Source organism: Alligator mississippiensis, chromosome 1 (assembly GCF_030867095.1).
Source record: "Alligator mississippiensis isolate rAllMis1 chromosome 1, rAllMis1, whole genome shotgun sequence".
Classification (NCBI taxonomy): Eukaryota; Metazoa; Chordata; order Crocodylia; family Alligatoridae; genus Alligator; species Alligator mississippiensis.
In genome coordinates, this window is record NC_081824.1 from 448,094,756 (window position 1) to 448,113,005 (window position 18,250).

Sequence of the window (18,250 nt, forward strand, 5' to 3'; positions counted from 1 at the left end):
CCTGGTATTACCTCTTAAAATCTTTAGCAGTCTGCTAAGTGCAGGAAAAGCCTGACTGGGCAGCCGGGGCAACTCAAGGAACCTAAGGGCTCAAGCCAAGGGTAGGGGAAAGCTGAGGAGGAGTTTTACTCAAGCACTACCCATTCCACCCCCTTCCCTGCCAGCAGCGCACAACTGGCCACTGGTTGAGTGGCTGAGTGCAGTGGTGTGCACGTGCCCAGGTGCCCAGCTGTCATACTAGCCAGAGGTGCCAGCCACCCAATAAGCCAGTTGGGACAGCAAGTGAGGCCAGCATGAATCCCCCAAGCTAGCATAACAGCTTGGGGATACTAGGGAGGTAGCAGCTGGGCAGCGGGCACGCAAGCAAGTAGCAGGACCTCATTATTTAATTAACCTCCCTTATTCTCATCTGGTGCCTATGAGAAAACCCTGACTGTAGGCAGCTGCTGGGGCTCAGGGAACCAGAGGGCTCAAGCGAAGTGGGGAAGAAGCCAGTGGGGGCATCACTTAGGCAGCACCAATTCCCTTTCTTCCCCACCAGCAGTGCACACCTGGTCACTGGCTGAGAATGCTTGTCCACCTGCCTAGCTCCCATGCTGTCCAGAGGAGCCAGCCAGCTGCTGGGGCTGGGGACAGTGGGACAGTGAGCGAGGCCAGCATGAATCCCACCTCCACGCCAGCAGGACAGCCAAGGGAGTTTGCAGCAAAAAGACAAGAAGCCATTGTTTAATTAATAGTGTTCCGCATTCTCAGTTTTTACCAATTTTTCACTAATAAATTTCCTGATTTTTTTAAAGCCATTTGGTTGTTACTAATTGCACCCGTTTTTCAGTTCAAATGGCCCATTCCCCACTTGTGCCAGTTAACAGGGATTTGAACTGAAAAATGGGTGGTGCTGGTGAACTAAAAGTGCCGCTGTGCCAGTTACCCGAGACACAGGTTTCTGGCTGGACGTAGGGGTGGGGTGACAGTGGCTGCACGGGAGTTGGGGGAGGGTGGCTGGAGCCGCTGCCTAACAAGAAATCTGACCAACCATTGTGTTTAATTTTCAGGTTTTGTTTTTTTTTTATATTATTTTTTCATGAAAAACATGGTTAGAGAGAAGGTTAGTGAACTTAGGACTACCTGCAAGAGAAGGTTGAGAGGCGACCTTGTGGCTGCCTATAAATTCATCACGGGGGCACAGAAGGGAATTGGTGAGGTTTTATTCACCAAGGCGCCCCCGGGGGTTACAAGAAATAATGGCCACAAGCTAGCAGAGAGCAGATTTAGACTGGACATTAGGAAGAACTTCTTCACAGTTCGAGTGGCCAGGGTCTGGAACGGGCTCCCAAGGGAGGTGGTGATCTCCCCTACCCTGGGGGTCTTCAAGAGCAGGTTGGATATGCATCTAGCTGGGGTCATCTAGACCCAGCACTCTTTCCTGCCTGTGCAGGGGGTCAGACTCGATGATCTATTGAGGTCCCTTCTGACCCTAACATCTATGAATCTATACCTGCCTATGCACAATCAGTAGAAATCAAGAAAATCCCTTACAATGGACAGAAAATGTAAGATATTCAGATATTCAAGTGCAAATAAACCTGTTTTAAGAATGAAAATACATGGAATTCAGAAAGTGCTTTTCCTTCACATAAAAGCCATACTATATTAAATCAAAGCCCATGAAAATAAGTACCATCTAAGTACCGTAAGTTATTTGCATAGCAATGTGAAAACCGTTTCAGGTTATTTTGCACCAGCGCAGTTACTTGTTTAGAAGAAAAATGGTAATTACATTGTAGCCTGCCTTCTGCCTATTGTATTATCTACCGATAACAGCGCTTCCACATACAGCTTTGCGTCTCCGCTTCCCCTCATCGTGCTCATCAAACCAAAAGGAAACGTTTTTCCCTGGGTGAATTACACCGGGCTCAACGAGACAAAATTCACCTCAGGCTGGGCCCGGCTAGCACGGCTCATCCTAGCTGTGGGCCAGAGTCATGGCTGTAACCTCCCGCCGCACGGAAACGGTACCGCTCCTACACGCTGGCTCTGTCTGCGCAGATTTCAAGCCGCACCAAGGTATCACAACGGTACAAATTAAGCCTCCTTTATTGGGACGCAAAGTTTTGACTGTGTTTTCACGGTGTTGCCCTGGTCTCACACAGTCTTTTCCATGTCCCCTTGCACCCGGGCGTGCCGCTTCCCCGGAGGGCCAGCTCTTCACACCACCCAGGGCCCACTTCAGCCTCCACCATGCAACCCAGCCAGAGCCCGAGCTGGCATATTTGCAAGACAACACACTTGCCCCTTTACTGCCCAGTCTCCAGCCAAGCCTACTCTCCTCACCCCGCCTCCAGACAGAGAGCCCCAGACCTGGTGCACTCACAGCCTATAACCCCTCACCCCAACGCTGCCACGACCCCCTCTCCATGTCCTCCTCGCTGCCCCTCCCGCGCCCCGCCCCCAGCGCCGAGGCCCCGCCCCCGTCCCGCCGACGCTCCCGCGGCGTGTTCGCGTTGCCCCGGTAACGGCGGCGGGAGCCGGGGCCGGGAGCGCGGCGGGAAGCGCCCGGCGCGGAGGATGGAGGCCCGGTGAGCAGCTGTGGCGCGGGCCGGCTCCTGACAGGGCCCCGCAGCGCCCGGTGACCGCACGGAGCCGTGAGCCCCCTGGCAAGTTGCCCCGGGTGGGGTAGGGCAGGCTGGGCCAGCCCCAGCAGCCTTCCCTGGGTCCTGGGGGCCTCCCGGGGCGCTGGCTGGCCAGGCTCTGGTTTTGCCTGCGCTGTTGCACTTCTTTGTGGCATGTTTGTTTGTTTTTTTTAAGAGACTGGGATTTCCCAGTATCAGATATTGGTTCCTTGTCACCTGCGCCGCCTCGCCTGCCTTTTGCGGCACGTGCCCGCTGGTCCCCAGAAGAAGGACACAGGGGGCAGGTTTGTAACAGGGCAGGGAGCAGAGCTCTGCTCCTAGTCGGGTTATTTCTGTTTCACAGCCCTGTGCGCTGTTAGTTTTGGGGGTTTTTTTTAACTTTAGCTAAAAACATTAACTCAGGTGTGGAAATGTTAACTCGGGTGCGCGTTAGGTCAGGTGCAGAAGTCGCTGTCCGCGGAGCATCGGCGGCGCTCTGCGGGTGTTCCAGAAGGCATGATTTTGTTCTCTGAATCTGAAAAAGACACACGCATTTAACATGAGTGACTCCAGGATTAATGAAGCAGCATTTTTGGATTATTTTTTTCCTTGTTTGTTGTGTGTTTATATATGATATTGCCACATGCCAACAAATGCCATTATATATGATATGCCACATGCCATTATATATGATATAATCCACATGCCATCAAAGTTTTTTGTTTGTTTTTTGCTTCAGTTTCAAAGTGAATAACTAGCTGTAGTCCCCGCCTTATTAATGAAGCATCTTGCTTATCTTTATCTGTAGAGAAACATGTGTTCTGTTTTATATGATGCACCACAGCATCTGCACCCCTCTCCCCCTTTTTCAAAATCCTAGATCTGCCCCTGTAAGTGATAATTACTTTGCATGTGTGGCCAGTCTAAATTTATTGCGGAATTAACCAGTTAACTATATAATATATGTAGCATGTAGCAGGAGCCGGAGTGTGGCACGCAAGTCTACCTGCAATGTGTCGTAACGGTTGTTGTAGAGAGGAAGCAGTGGCTTGGTGTGTCTACACATGCATTTTAATGCGTATTAGCCTATTTTGATGCATATTTAAGTGTCACAAGAAGTGTGCTGTTGCTAATGCACATTAAGATAAGCTAATGCACCTTTTTCTAGTACTTCACAATGAAGATACTAAACTTAATGCGGATTAGCAAAAGTGCATTAATGAACATGTAGACATGCCCACTGTGAACCAGCTTAATAAAAGATTCATCTAATAAACTAGGGACTGTTCTCATAATTTTTTATTTATATATTTATTTATTATTTTTATTTTATGCATTTATTATTTACTTGTTTATAATATTTTTGGTATTTTCATTTCTTCATGTATTTAGTAAAAATAAGCATTTTTATTTACTTCCCTAATAAAAAAGGGAAAGTGGTGAGGGCTTTTGCTTATAACTTTTTTTTAATGTTTTTTTTTAAAAAGTTGTTGCTAAGCAACAAAAACATATGTTTAAATATCGAGTTATTTCCAAAACCTGTGCTCCTAAAAGCAAGGAAATTAATTGTTAAGGGTATAATCAGACATTGCTCACATAATTAACTCCTTGTTCATCCTGGGTGCTTTTATACATGTGCTTTACTGTGGAGTTGACTAATTAACTCTTCAGTAAAGTGTCCTGGTCCACATGTGCTCCTATATTTAGGGATCAGTAAATTAATTAGCTGCAGTAAGATAGTACTGTCTAGGGCAAGTACTACAGCGGAGTAATTTATGGTGTCTCAACACACATGTTGACAGTGACTGAGGCTGACTGGGGCATGAGAGTGCTAGTGTGAGGGCTGCACTAGTCCTACACTGTAGCACCCTTGTGCCCTAGTCAGCCCCTCCACTGCCCAACGCCAGTCTGGGGCTGCTGTACCTTGGCTCTAACTGCTGCAGTTCTGGGTGCACGTGTTTGCACTGTGCTTGGGAGCTGCTGACTGGTGTGAATTGTACCAGAATGTATTGCTCCATGTTAATTGCATGTGTGGATGCACCCACTGGGCATATCTACATGAGACATTTACTGCACAGTAGACTAATTAGCTGCATAGTAAATATCATGCTTCTACACATGCACTCCCATTAGGCTGGAGTAACTTAATTAACTCTGCAGCAGACTAGTACTTGTAAATACAAGTACTATCCTGCCATGGAGTTTTTTTACATGTAGACACTGCCCCGGTTGGCTGAGGCAAGAGGGCACTTCAGTGCAGGGGCTGCCCACTTGCTAGCATGATGTTGAAGCACCCTCTTTCCCCAGCTAGCCCCTCCACAGGACATTAAGCAAGGGGGAGCAGCCCTGAGCTGGCAGGCTGATCCCCCAAGCCCACTGCCAGCCAGGGCTGCTCTGACCTGGCTCAATGTGCTGCGGTTCCAAGTGCACATTTCAACAGTGCACCCAGAAGCAATAAAACTCCAGAGCAGTAAGCTCCGGAGTTTATGTATATACGTTAATTGCATGCATAGATGTGCCCGCTGAGTAGTAAAAATGCGCTTTTCCTCACAACTGAGCAGTCTTTTCTTTGATACAAAATAAATACCATTCTTCCACCAGAAGTCTCAAAATATTAATACAACAAAAAATATTTCTAAAAAAAAGAAATGGAAACATAGGTGAGATTATGAATTCAGTACAAGGGATAAACAATACCATACAAATCAATTACTTCTTAAAAGTGGTGGGATCTGGCCCTATATAGTGATCAAGTTCAAATACACTACCTAATATGTTTATAACTATATTGCAGTCTATCCTGTTCACTGGTACAAAGGAACACAAAGGGACATAAAGCATCTCTTTAGTCCCTTCCACCAGTGTCCCATAGTGTTTCTTCCTGCTTGCGGCGCAAAGCAGGGCCATCGCCCTTATCCTTAGTTGATGCCACACTGTATGGTGTAGTGATGCTGTTGCTGTATTATGCTGTAAAGCTGTAATAGAGCTGTTGTCGTGTGCTCTCTTCTTGGAGAAGTAGAAAAACCAAGGGGGTGATTTTGCATGTGAATAAATGAACTGTGTTATTTTAATAGGAGAAGGAAGCAATTTACTGCTTATTTGTTATCACTGATTTGTCTGCTTCTATCCTGGAAATGAAATCACAGCACCTTACCTCCAAGTTAAACAGGGTTAAATCATTTCAGTTTAGCTACACTTTCTGAGGGATGGGAAAATACTGATGAAACAATTGCAGTGGATCAACAGAGGCATGTTCATGAGTGATTAAGACCCTCCCTACTCTACCTCAGCATAATTGTTCATCACTCCATGGCTCCAGACCCTGACCTTTTCCAGGCTGGTCTTATTATGGGCTAGCAGGCAAACTGATGATCTTCCATAATCTATAAATCAACAGTATAACACACATAATTATTCTCAACATATAGTAATTCTAAGTAAATTGTAAAATATTCTGTCTATATATATGACTGAGATTTTCCATTTAACACTGTTAAAATTATACAAAAATCAATATAACACATTAAGACAGTTATTTAAAATTGCAGGTCAGAAAATTGTTTTACTGTTCTGAAACGGGCATTTCTTTATACTTCATAAAAGTAATGCATTTATTTAATAGAAAATTATATGTAATATATTACATCTTAATAAAATGTATTACCATATTTACTTGAATATAAGACAAGGGTTTTTCCCAGTCAGCATAGCAAAGCCCTTCCACTTATAGTCATAAACAAGAAAACATCATTAAATATATTGCTTATCATTAAACTTTTGCCAGAAGCAATGTGTGCTCAGTAGTTGAAACCAACTATGAAGCTGGCTGAATACAACCGATAGAGAGCATGCCTATAAAACACATGACCCAAACATGCTGATAAATAAATAAATAAAAGGTGTTCATCTACAAATTTTATTTAAAAAACCCATTTATCACCCTACACTTGCATAGTGTCACATATCACAAAAACAACTACATATTGAAAACATACAACTACATATATTAAACCCTTAAACAACATACAGCAACTTCCCACAAAAAAACTCTTACAAAACTTCTTTTCTCCATACAGAACCCCATGAAAAACGATTACCTCAGTAACTACCTGAAACTCTTTGCCCTCCTACCAGTCCTCTCTATTGGTTCAGTGAAACAAGTATGTCCAGTCCTTTTTTCTCCATTTCTTCCCTGCCTCTTCTTCTCCAATCATTTTGTTGTCCTGATGGATGTAGTATTTCAGTTCATACAGCCCCAGCTTCAGGCACTCTGTTTCAGTGAAAGTCAATCCCTAAAAACTCCAAGGTTTCTTACTTCCCATAAACTAGTTTTAAAACATGCTAATAAAGTCCTTAATAATGTTTCCTCTGGTCCCTTTGGTATGAGTCCGTATAGTATCATCTCCTGCACTAACAAAAGGTTTATTTTGGTGACACTCAGAAAGTAGCAGTCCTTTTCCCACACTCCTTTTGCATATGTACACTCCCAAAACATGTCCCACATCCCCTGTTTTTAGGGGATGTTTTTAGGGGATGCTGGATAGGCATCTGGCTGGGGTCATCTGACCCCAGCACTATTTCCTGCCTAGGCAGGGGGTCGGACTTGATGATCTGTTGAGGTCCCTTCTGACCCTAGCATCTATGAATCCCACTGTAGCACCATTTCCCCAGCTCAGCCCCCTAGCAGCTGTGCAGACTGCACACTGCTGCTACAGAGCTGGTCTGGGGGCATGCTCAGTGTCCCAAGCTACAATGAGGATGGAGCTTGCTGGTGTGGAGCAAGGGTAAGCAGTGGGAACAGGGCAGCAGAGCCTGGGGCGGGGGGGAAGAGGCATTAACGACACGTGCCTCTGGTGGCTAGGGGGCATGGTGACTGCCTGCAGGTGGTGGTGGTGTTGGCAGCGGGGGTATGGCAGTGGTGGCGGTGAGTGGTGACTGCCCACAGGCAGCACCCATAGGCACCCACAGGCGGTGGCTTCAGCAGCGACCAATCTCGGGGGGGGCACTTGCCCCCCTGTGCCCACCCTACTTGTCGCCTATGGGAAAGGGGAAGCAGAGCCTGTTGGGAAGGGAGAAGGAGGGAGCAGAGGGGGAAGCAGGAGCCTGAGATTGCAGAGGAGGATAGGCAGGGGGCAGTGGAGGGGGATTTATGCAGCTTATTCACATGCACTAATTGCACATGGAGATACGCCCGGTGTTTTAATTCTTGCTCTTCATTTCTACAGGGTCAGGGAGAAACAGAGCCTGAGCAGGGTTTGACAGAGAAAGGAAGGGGCTGCAGAGGGAAGAAATTGAGGGGACAGAGAGCAAAGGGGCTACCTCCGCCTACCTCCCGATTTATTTTCCTTGCTGTAGCAGTAGAGGAAATCAAATTCAAGGCAATTCTCCTATAATTCTATACCTGGGAAATCGTAACAAATGTATACATTTTCCATATATAACATCTAATTATTGGGGGGTCATCTTAGATTCAAGTAAATACAGTATATCTGGGTCTATTTTGCTTTTAAGTATTCAGATTTTGTAAGTGATAAGAGAAATAAATATGGTAATGTCATTCGATAACCTTTACAATTTTCTTAAACAGTTTATTATTTTTATAATATATTTAATGATAATGTAAAAACCTGCTTTAGTAAAAACCATCAAATCCTGATACCTTTACTCGTAAATGGAAGCTATTTCTTATTTATTGGGCTTGTTTTAGATTTCAGATGTGTTTGTAATTTATTTCAAATCAAAATCAGTTTTCAGTTTAAAGCGTGAAAGATTTGTAAATTGTTAATCTGTTTTATAAACTAATTCCTTTGGCAATAAAAAGTAGACAACCAGAATGATGTTTAAGAAACTTGATGCTGCTTTTTGTTAAAGATTTTAATATGCATTGTTATTGTGTCTAGCAATATGAACATTTCAGTGGCAATATCCCAGAAAAATGGATATTCCCTGAACATTTGAAAGATAAATTGTATAATGGCTAAAGAAATAATGAAGATTATTTCACTCATATAGCACTCATATTACACAAATTGCTTATTGCAGATGTATATGAATTGCTGATGGAAGAAGTTTAACTGTTAAATAAATAAACTCTGATTAATTTAATGGAACTTAATGGTACCGGTCCTAATGGAGTGTTGCATTTTAAATCAGTTTCCATCATTCCTTCTTGAAAATGTATCATTAAAATAATTTTTATTTTAAAGTATCTGGGTAAAGATCTAAAACTAAGTGAATTTATGATTTAAGATGTAACTGTGTACTTAAAATGTATTTTTCTCCATAGGTTTTGATTCATGTTAACATATATAACCTCATACACACTGTTGAAGGCATCTCTAAATCCTTAATTTAACAAAGAGAGAGAGCATGAAAAAAAAGTTTGGAGCCCTTAACTCAGAATTTGTCTCTAATATTGCTTTCTAAATTAAAATTTTAACTACTCTAAAGAATAAAGAAAACAATATTCTTCTTATATCTATTAGGAAACATTAGGAAAAAATAAAGAACTCTTTAAAAACTTGATGAAAAGGACATGAGTGGAATTGGAGAGTGGATAGAGGGGCCAGCTGGTGCATAAATTCAACTACTATTGAAAATAGAAAGCAGAGGAATGGTTGGAGCTGGGAATTGTTAGCTGAGGCTCAGTTTGTTAGAATCTAGAAAATTCTGTTTTGTGTGTGTTTTTGCCAGTCAATAGATTTAAAGGGTGCAAATGAAAACAGAATATGGGTTATTCTCATATTATAACAGCCTTAGTCTGTCTGTCCATAATGCTTTAACCACACTCTGATTGGCTGTCTTGGCAGCCAATCAGAGTGCTCTACACAGAAAGAGACAGATGGTGGAGTGCTATCATTGCAGTGGGGACTGAGGGGCCAGAGGGGATGGAGCTGGAGGAGGAGGAGGCAAGGCCAGCAGTGCTGGCCTTGCCCCCTCGGATCTATCCCCTGGGTCTTTTTCTGCCACCGTGGTCACGGGCCCAGGCCCCGGCCATGGCCCAAAGCAATGGGGGGAGGCAGGGAATGGCCCCAGCCCGGGCCCAAAATGGAGGGGGGAAACAGCCCAGGCCCAGGCCCCGGCCCAAAGTGGTAGGGGGAGGCAGGGAGCGGCCTTGGCCCAAAGCGGTGGGGGGAGAGGTGGGGAGTGTCCTTGGCCCAAAGGGGACGAGGGGAATGGCCCAGGTTCACGCCCAGGCCCCGGCCCTGGCCCAAAGCAGTGGGGGGATGCAAGGAGTGACCCCGGCCTTGGCCCAAAGCAGCAGGGGGGAGGTGGGGAGCAGCTGTGGCCCCAGCCTGAAGTTGGGGGGGGGGAGCGCCTCCGCCAGACGCAGACCTCTGTTGCCCTTCTTCCTCCCCCCCCGCCCCCCCCAGGTCATTCTTGACCAATAATTTGCTAGTCTCTAAATAGTATCGCTAGTCTGCTAAATGGAACAAGAGAGTAAAGTTTTGTCTATTTAGGTGGGTTTACTTTGAAGTCAGATGTACCAACATAAAAGATTTGATGTAAAGGCTTTATTGTGACTTGTTCTTCTCTACAAATCATTGCTTCCACATATGAATGGTAAATGTCTTCTCACACCCCTTTCTCCCCATGGCATATGGTGGAATATGTAGAAAATTTTGTACATTTCACAATCAGAGGTCAAACTCTTAAAATCCCACAATTCTTCTCTTGACATCTCATGATTATTTTTGGGGGGGGTAATCAACTCCATTTTCAAACTCCTCAAAATCATCATAGAATATTCTCTGTGATACCTGTTTTGGGGTGCTGATCAGGGAGATACAAGGAGAACAACATTGTCCCAGAGCCATTACTGTATGTCATGTCTATTTATATTGTCGTCTCTGTTGCAGCCAGGCTCCAGTGACATCACAAGGCATTGTCTGCCCCTTTGAGCTCCCAGGTCAAATTCAACCCTCTCTCTCACAACTTCTTAGTGACTGTGATGTTGCCTGCTTGGGGTAGGAAGAATTTTTTCACCTGACAGGTGTTTTTTGGTTTTCTCTGAAATAGCAGACAGTGTCCATGGCTGGATGTAGGAGGCTGGCTGGACTGTGCTGGTACACCTAGTAGTACTGAGAAATAGGGCTGTGTGAAACGGAAGCATTTCATTTTGACGGAACAGCATTCCGTTTTGACTTCTGTTTTGAGTTGAAACGGCTCTTCCGTATCGTTCTGTCGAAACAGTTCTGCGTTTCAAGCCTGTTTTGACATTTCGCCCATAAGATATAATTGGGAAGGTCAAAACAGGCTATAACTTTGTCATTTCTGGCCTGATTTTGATGAAACTTGCAGGAGTGGTAGTCCCTTCTGAGGGCATGAAGCCTGCCAAGTTTCAAGGAGATGGGTGCAGGAGGTTCAGCGAAACTGCACCTCAAGCTGCCAACAAGCAAACCTCATGACATGGGTGCTTGTGCAACTGTGTCCATCTTGGGGCAGAGGCGGGGGGAAACCACTGAAGGCCTGACTGCTAGGCCCTCCTGTGACCATGGAGCCTGCCGGTTCTCAACGAGATAGGTTCAGGGGGACTTTGGGTTCTGGGGCCCTGCACCTCTGACTGTGGACAGGCAAAACTTGTGACATGGGTGGGTGACACTCTGTGTGTGTTCAGGTGTGCCCTTCCTGGTGCTGGGGCCTCTGTACAACACAGCAGTGTGCCCCAGTGAGGACTTCTCCCCTACAGCCTCAGCTCAGTCCACCACTGTGAATGACAGCAGGTGCAAATAGCATAGGTGACTCAACACCAATAGCACCAGCAGCATCAAATGTAGCCAAACAGAACTGTCACAGAGCCTTTATTGTTATAAAGGAATTGACAGCAAGAAGTAAAGATGTGTTGGAGGGATATATGTTACTCATGGTGTGTGTGATGGCTTATCTTGTGTTTTTATGTTTATATGTTTATTATGAAAAAAACCCAGAATAGTTAGAGAAATATATCTTAGGAAGCTTTCAGGTTGAAAAACCCTTTATCAGGCTGAGGAAGTACCTGCAGTTGGTCCTGGATGGAAGGAACAGTAAAGACCAGAGGCTGCTCTGGCATGCAGTGCAGGCAAGAAAGCAGTCAGTGAAAATGGAAATGGAGGCGTCAGGGGGTGAGGGACAGGCTGGGGTGGGGTGGGGTGGGGAATGTAGCAGCGCAGGTAAAAGTGCAGAGGTACCTGGGGTGTCAGATGTCCGGCAAGTTTTAGTGTGCCAGAATTCCACTGTGTATATTGAGTCCATGAGTTTCTGTACCTACTACCTAGGAGGCTGATGAAGTGCAGTTCATAGGCCCAGCTCTGAAAAGTGGTTTGTACATTCAAACAAGCACCTAACCTCATCACCAGAACTGAAGCCAACTTCCTACAGCTCAAAACATAAAACCTGCCAACTATCTCCAGTACCCCCACAAACTGCACACCAGAGATCTATCAAAGACAAAAATACCCAATTACTTGTGGGGCACATTCCTCACCAAAAATACACTGTGCCTTCAGTCTCTCAGGCCTGATCCTGAGAGGGAACAAATTACAAACCACTTTTCACAGCCGGGCCTATGAACTTCATCAGTCTTCTCATGGACTCAATATAGATTAGACAGTGGAATTCTGACACACCGCAACCTGCCAGGCATCTGACTCCCCAGGTACCTCTGCAATTTTACCTGCGCTGCTACATCCCCCTTTCCCCTCTACCCCAGCCTGTCCCTCGCTCCCTGACGCCTCCATTTCTATTTTCACTGACTGGCTTTCTTGCCTGCATTGCATGCCAGGCCAGCCTCTGGCTTCTTTACTATTCCTTCCATCCAGGACCAGGAGACACACCAACTGCAGGTACTTCCTCAGCCTGACAAAGGGTTTTTCAACCCAAAAGCTGGCATCCCGGGCAGCTAAGCCAAGCACACTGGGAGCCTAACAACTGAACTATAACCAACAAGCCTCAGGCCTGTCAAAGACATGACAGGTCTGGGCTTTCCCCAGCCAGGACTGCGTGCATGCGTGCATTAGCTGGAGGTTATGGCACCTCCTACCCGCCTTTCACCAGGTGATCATTGGTCCTGGCATTTACGAGGCTGCCGTGCTGCCAGCAGTCCCACCAGGCCTCCCTACCCTGGCAGGGTGCAGTTTTAGTGGTCATGTCCAGGACCTGGGGTCTCCTCCTTCCCCATAGCCCCATCCCATACCTCCAAGTTTGTCCTGGCAGGGGAACAAACTCAGCAGGGACATGTTCTTCCCCTGCTGGCTGGTGATACAGTTAGTGCCCCCTCCAGCTGAGAGCAGGGCATTACCTGTTTTTTTAAAAAAGGAAAAAAGGAAATAGGTGTGGATGGAGCGAGGAAGGTAGCATTCAGTCCATCTGCACCTGGAGCTTGGGGAACCCCAGCAGCAGGAGGTTCACCTTCAGGAACACCAACTGCTCCACCAAACCAGCATCCAAGCAGGTACAGTGGGGATATCACTACATTCCCAGCAATGCTGAACACCCTCTCACTCGGCACACCGGTCAGTGGACAGGACAGGTGCTCACACCTTGGTGGCCTACTGGGCAAGCCGCAGCCAAGTGTGGTTGGATCTGACCACAGTTGCCCAGGAACACCTGTCCTCCAGATGTCCGAGGTGAACTGTAAGGCCACCTGTGGACCTGCCTTGCGCAACTCCTCCCTCAAGTACTCCGTGCATGCTTCATACAGGGATGGCACCACCGTCATACTGAAGGTGGTGCATACGGGCACTTAGTATGATGGGACCATAAGCACCATGAGCCACCTGAACCCTGGCTGCTCAACTAGGGAGAACGGCTCGCCATCAACAGCAAGCAGCTCCCCAATTCTCTGGGTGAGCTTGCTCGCCTTTGGAATGTGCCGCCCTCCCTGTCTGCCTTTCCCCCACTGGTCTGGGCTGGCCTGCCTCTGCTTTGGGGGAACGGGGGCTTTGGAGCGAGTGGGGGAATTTCCTTTGGACACGCCCTCACTGGTGCCAGGCTGAGAAGGAACAAGGGCAAGGGGGTGGTGCCTGCAGAGATGCATCAGCATCCCTGTGGTGCTCACGTGTTTTGTTCCCTTACCCCAGCTGGTTTGGGCTCGGCAGTGCAGGCAGATAGAGTACGTGGGATCATCTGCCAGCTCAGAACAATCCCAGACCACACTACACATTCAATTCTGGGATGCGGGTACATCTGTGGTTGCTGCTGCACTTTCCCTCTTCTCAGCAGGCAGAGGCACAGCAAGAGGAGGAGTGGACTCAGCTGAGCCACTTGCCTCCACCTCTATATCAACCTCCTCCGAAGTGCCTTCTGGGGAAGGAGACCTGGCTGTAAGGGAAACTCGAGGGGTGTCAAGCACAAACTCAGCTGGTTCCCCCTCCTTCCTCAGAATTTCCCTTGCTATGGCACTCAGATCCAGATCCAGCACCAGCTCTTCCTCTGGCAGTGGAAGGCTCAGCATGGGAAGTGACATAGGGGTGGAGTAGGCTGTTGTGCTGGTGCTGGTGCTGCTGGTTGTGGTTGTCGTCCTATCCAGAATCACAGAGTTGGTTGCATTCTACTTTGTTGCTGTACTGAATATCACTCACTGGGGAGGCTGCAAAAGACCAAAATCCCTGGGACCAGTTTTCTAATCAATAGCACAAGTGAGCTGTACTGGCTGGAGACAGTTTGGAAGGTGCATTCTGCCGGGGACTTTCAATCTAGTGATTTCATCTGTAGGCAGTACTGCTACTGGGGGACATATTCCTTATTAGTGAGAGATGAAATAGCAAGCAAGTATCTATTTCTAAAAGCTAATGAATATCCTGCAAGATACGCACTGATATTTTACTTCACAAAGAACCAGGGGAAAGGTAGCACTGCCTTGTGATGTTAGACTTCTCTCGGTCTCTAAAGCATTAGAGCACTATCTGTCTCTAAAATGACATTTTATATTCTCTACAGACAAACTCAAAGTATTAATGCTGTTTTGCAATGACTTTCAGTCAGTATTTGTATTTTGTTATTTTCTCTTACAGTGTGTTGCCTGCTACAACTTTGGATATTACCGACTATATGACTTATAGTAAATTTAAAAATTGCATTACTAAATATTTTGCCATTAAAAAGCCTTTAAGAGTTACATTCATATTAAAAGAGGCATCCCATGATTAATATTGATATTAAAAAGCTTTGTAGGATTTGTTATTACAATAAAACTGTTCAGAGCTTTTATTGAAAAAATGTCATGATGAGATTTTAATGATGAGGTTGTAAATGTAAAAAAAACCCATGTAATTACTCTGATAATTATCAAAAAGCAGCATCCTTTGCTCTAGAACTGTACATGTGTTGGTCTTTAGTGAAAACATTTCAATGTCAAAGAACTGTCCTTTGAATCTGGTGTAGTCAAGATCTGAGCAGATGGCATGGCAGTGGGTGCTTGGATAGAGCATGTAGCTAGTTATGCTGCAGACTGTTGAAAGGTTGCAAGATTGGTCTTGTGATAACCCAACAAGACCACATAAGTAAAAAGAGCAGTTGATTAGGGCATGGCAAAAGCAGTATGGGAAAAGAGCAAACAGACTAACAAAATACTTCAGAGAAGAGTTGTGCACTCAAATGTTACTCTGATATAACATGCTGAATTAAATCAGGTTGATCAGCACAAAAATATAATTTCCAGATTTAGTCTGGATTTACTGTGATGCAAGAAGCTGTATTCTGTGGACACAACTCTCTTTACATAAGTGCAGCCAGGTTTATTCCAGTTTAAATTGCCTATATAAACAAGAGCTAAGTTCAAAATGCAGACTGGTAACTGAGCCTCCACATAGTCATTGCAGCATGTAAGAATTAGGTGCCTGGTCCTAGGACAGTGATCCAGATAGAGAATGCATTTCTTGTATTAGAAAATCATTGGTTAAAATACAGAAATAAATCTGACTGCAGGAACCAGAATTGATGTCTTTCCCATGTCCCAGAGGAGGACCTGTATTACTAGGCTACAGGGGAGGGCTGCTTCTGCTTGCTGACCTAGCCTCATGATTTTTCAGTTCTTGGGTACCCATTGGCCCAAGCTATAGCAGAAGGAGTTTCCAGTTCCTAGTCCCAGGACTGCTTATATACTTTACAGTAGACATTCATTGGTTCAAAAACAAAAACAATCCTACTTACTATCAAGACAATAATGATCCCTGGTCAAAACTTACACAAACCCAGAGCAAACTAAATTCATTAGAAACAGGTAAATGTCAGATAATATTTGTAGAGCATCAGGCTAAGGAAGTTTCAGCAGTTCAGCAGTTGGTGTGTGCTCTTCTATCCAGGAAGAACACACGCCACCTGCTGATACTTCCTTAGCCTGACGAAGGGTTTTTGAACCCGAAAGCTTGCTTAATAATTGTTTTCCAACTATTTAAGTTGGGCTAATAAAAGATATCAGATTCACCCAAAGAACCTTGTCTGCCATAGTTACATTAATGTATTTTTATTGTAAATAGTAATCTTATTGATTTGGAAGGACTTCTTTGAGGTGACTTTGCTGGACTTTTTGAAGGGTTCTTGGCTGGAGTCTTTTCAGGAGTCTTGGCTGCAGGTTTTTCTAGAGCCTTGTCTGCTTTCTTAAAGAAAGTGTCCAAGGAAATTAGTATAGATGTTCTCCAGGGAGATGGGTGAGACAGCAAACTTATTCTCTGGCATGGCGTTGCATCAGATCAAGCATTGTAAAGTCAAAACTGACATCCTAAAGTTGAAACAAAGTGTCAATTTATAAATGTTGTAAGTGCGAAATGTTGTAACTCAAAACGGTGCAAATCGAGGGCTGCCTGTACCTCTAATATGATAAATGGTCTTTGTAATTGTCCAAAACCAGTTGTATGAGTGAATAGGATTAAGCCTTTGTTGTTGGTGTTACCTAAGGGAACTAGGCATTGATGCATGTGCCCTCCTGTACTTTCTTCCATTGTCTATAGAGCCTTTTTCACAGTGGACAAGGATTAAAGGAGTTGTGACAAATAAAACTTGCAGAAACATATGAGAAAACAGCTTTATTCACTGATGGAGACAGAAGTCCAGATGTAAGTAAAGAGCTAAGGGGCCTGGGTAAAAGCTCAGTAAGGGGAGGAAAGGTTCTTTGGAGGTAATAGCAAAGCCTTCGCACTATTCTCAGGGAGAAAATAGGGCAGTTTGTTAGATAGGTGAAACATTAATATAAAATGTGAGAAGAGTGGAAATAAGCAGGTAGAATTGGATGTCCTAGTATAATTGAGGAATTATGATGTAATTGAAATTATGGAGACATGATGAGATATTTCACATGACATGAATAGTGATGGATGGATAGAACTTATTCAGGAAGGACAAGTAAGGGAAAAAGGAAGAGGTGTTGATCTGTACATAAAAGAGATGTAGACATGTTCTGAGGTACAGTATGAAGTGGAAGGTGGGTCTGTTGAAAGCCTCTGCGTAAAGGTCATAGGAGAGAGCAGCAGGGGTGATGTCACAGTGGGTGTCTGCTATAGGCCACCATACTAGGAGGAAGAAGTAGATGAGACCTTCTTTAAACAACTGATAGAAGTTTCCAAATAGCAGAAACTAGTTCTCATAGGGGACTTTGATTATCGTGACATCTGCTGGAAGGGAAACAAAGCAGTCCATGGGCAGTCCAACAAATTCTTGCACTGCATTGAGGATAAATTTTTGGTACAGGTTGTAGACCATTCAGCTAAGGGGAAAGCTCTTTTCAATATTATGCTCAGAAACAGGAAGAAATTGGTTGACAATGTGAAGGTGGAAGGTAATTAGATAAAAGTGACATGAAATGATCCTAAGGGGAGGAAGAAAAGAAAGCAGCAGAATAAAGACACTGGCGTTCAAAAAAAACAGTCATTAAGATACTCAGGGAACTGATGGGAGGATTTCCTGGGAGGCAAGTCTGAGTGGGGAAAGGAGTCCAAGAGAGACTTCATGAATGATAGAATGGGAAGTACAACAGGAGACCATCCTGGCTGCGCAGCTATCTCTTCAGTGAGTTGAAACTCAGAAAAGGAATTCTACAAAAAATGGAAACATAGTCATATTACTAGGGAAGAGTATAAGAGTATCGCATGTACATGCAGGGGGAAAATGAGGAAAGCCAAGGCACAATTTGAGATGCAACTGGCAAGGGACATAAAATCCTGTCCCAGGGGTGCCAGGGTTGCAGGAGAACCCCAACCCAAAATAGAAGGCAGCCCCAACTTACCATCTGCAGGGGCCGAAAAGAGTGAGGCGGCACGGGCAGAGAAACCACCCACGTGGCTCGTCAGCCACGTTCATATTCAGCTGGTGCCGGGTGACATCAGCTGGAGACACCACCCAGTGGAAACAAAAGGCGGCCCCAGAGGCACAGGAAGGCGGCTGATGAGCGGAGGCTCGACGGGGAAGCCCACACCCCAAGGGGCGCAGCCGCTGCATCAGGCAGCCCGGGACAGCGGGGGCAGAGCCTGTGGAGGCACTGACAGAGAAGCCGGCAGCAGAGCCGGCAGAGGCACCAGCAGTGGAGCCAGCAGCAGCACCGTCCACAAAACCAGTGGAGCCAGCAGCAGCACCGGCAGCAAAGCCGGCGGAGGCACCAGCAGCGGAGTTGGCAGCAGAGCCGGCAGAGGTACCGGCAGGAAAGCTGGCAGCGAAGCCGGCAGCAGCACCAA

The 18,250-nt window shown here is 45.6% G+C and overlaps 1 protein-coding gene across 7 annotated transcripts in view; it reads left to right on the forward strand.

Annotated features, from left to right (window-relative positions):
• The first annotated feature begins 2,503 nt into the window (after positions 1-2,503).
• DEUP1 (deuterosome assembly protein 1) overlaps positions 2,504-18,250 on the forward strand; it is a 114,693-nt gene continuing 98,946 nt past the window's right edge. For 5 of the 7 annotated variants that reach the window (XM_059721288.1, XM_059721295.1, XM_059721299.1 and 2 more), the window contains exons 1-2: positions 2,515-2,576; positions 16,535-16,639. In XM_059721288.1, coding sequence (XP_059577271.1) covers positions 16,596-16,639 — 44 coding nt within the window. In that variant the 5' untranslated portion in view covers positions 2,515-2,576; positions 16,535-16,595. Of the gene's footprint in view, positions 2,577-16,534; positions 16,640-18,250 lie in introns of all 7 variants that reach the window. The other 2 variants (XM_059721293.1, XM_019483620.2) reach the window with 1 other exon arrangement.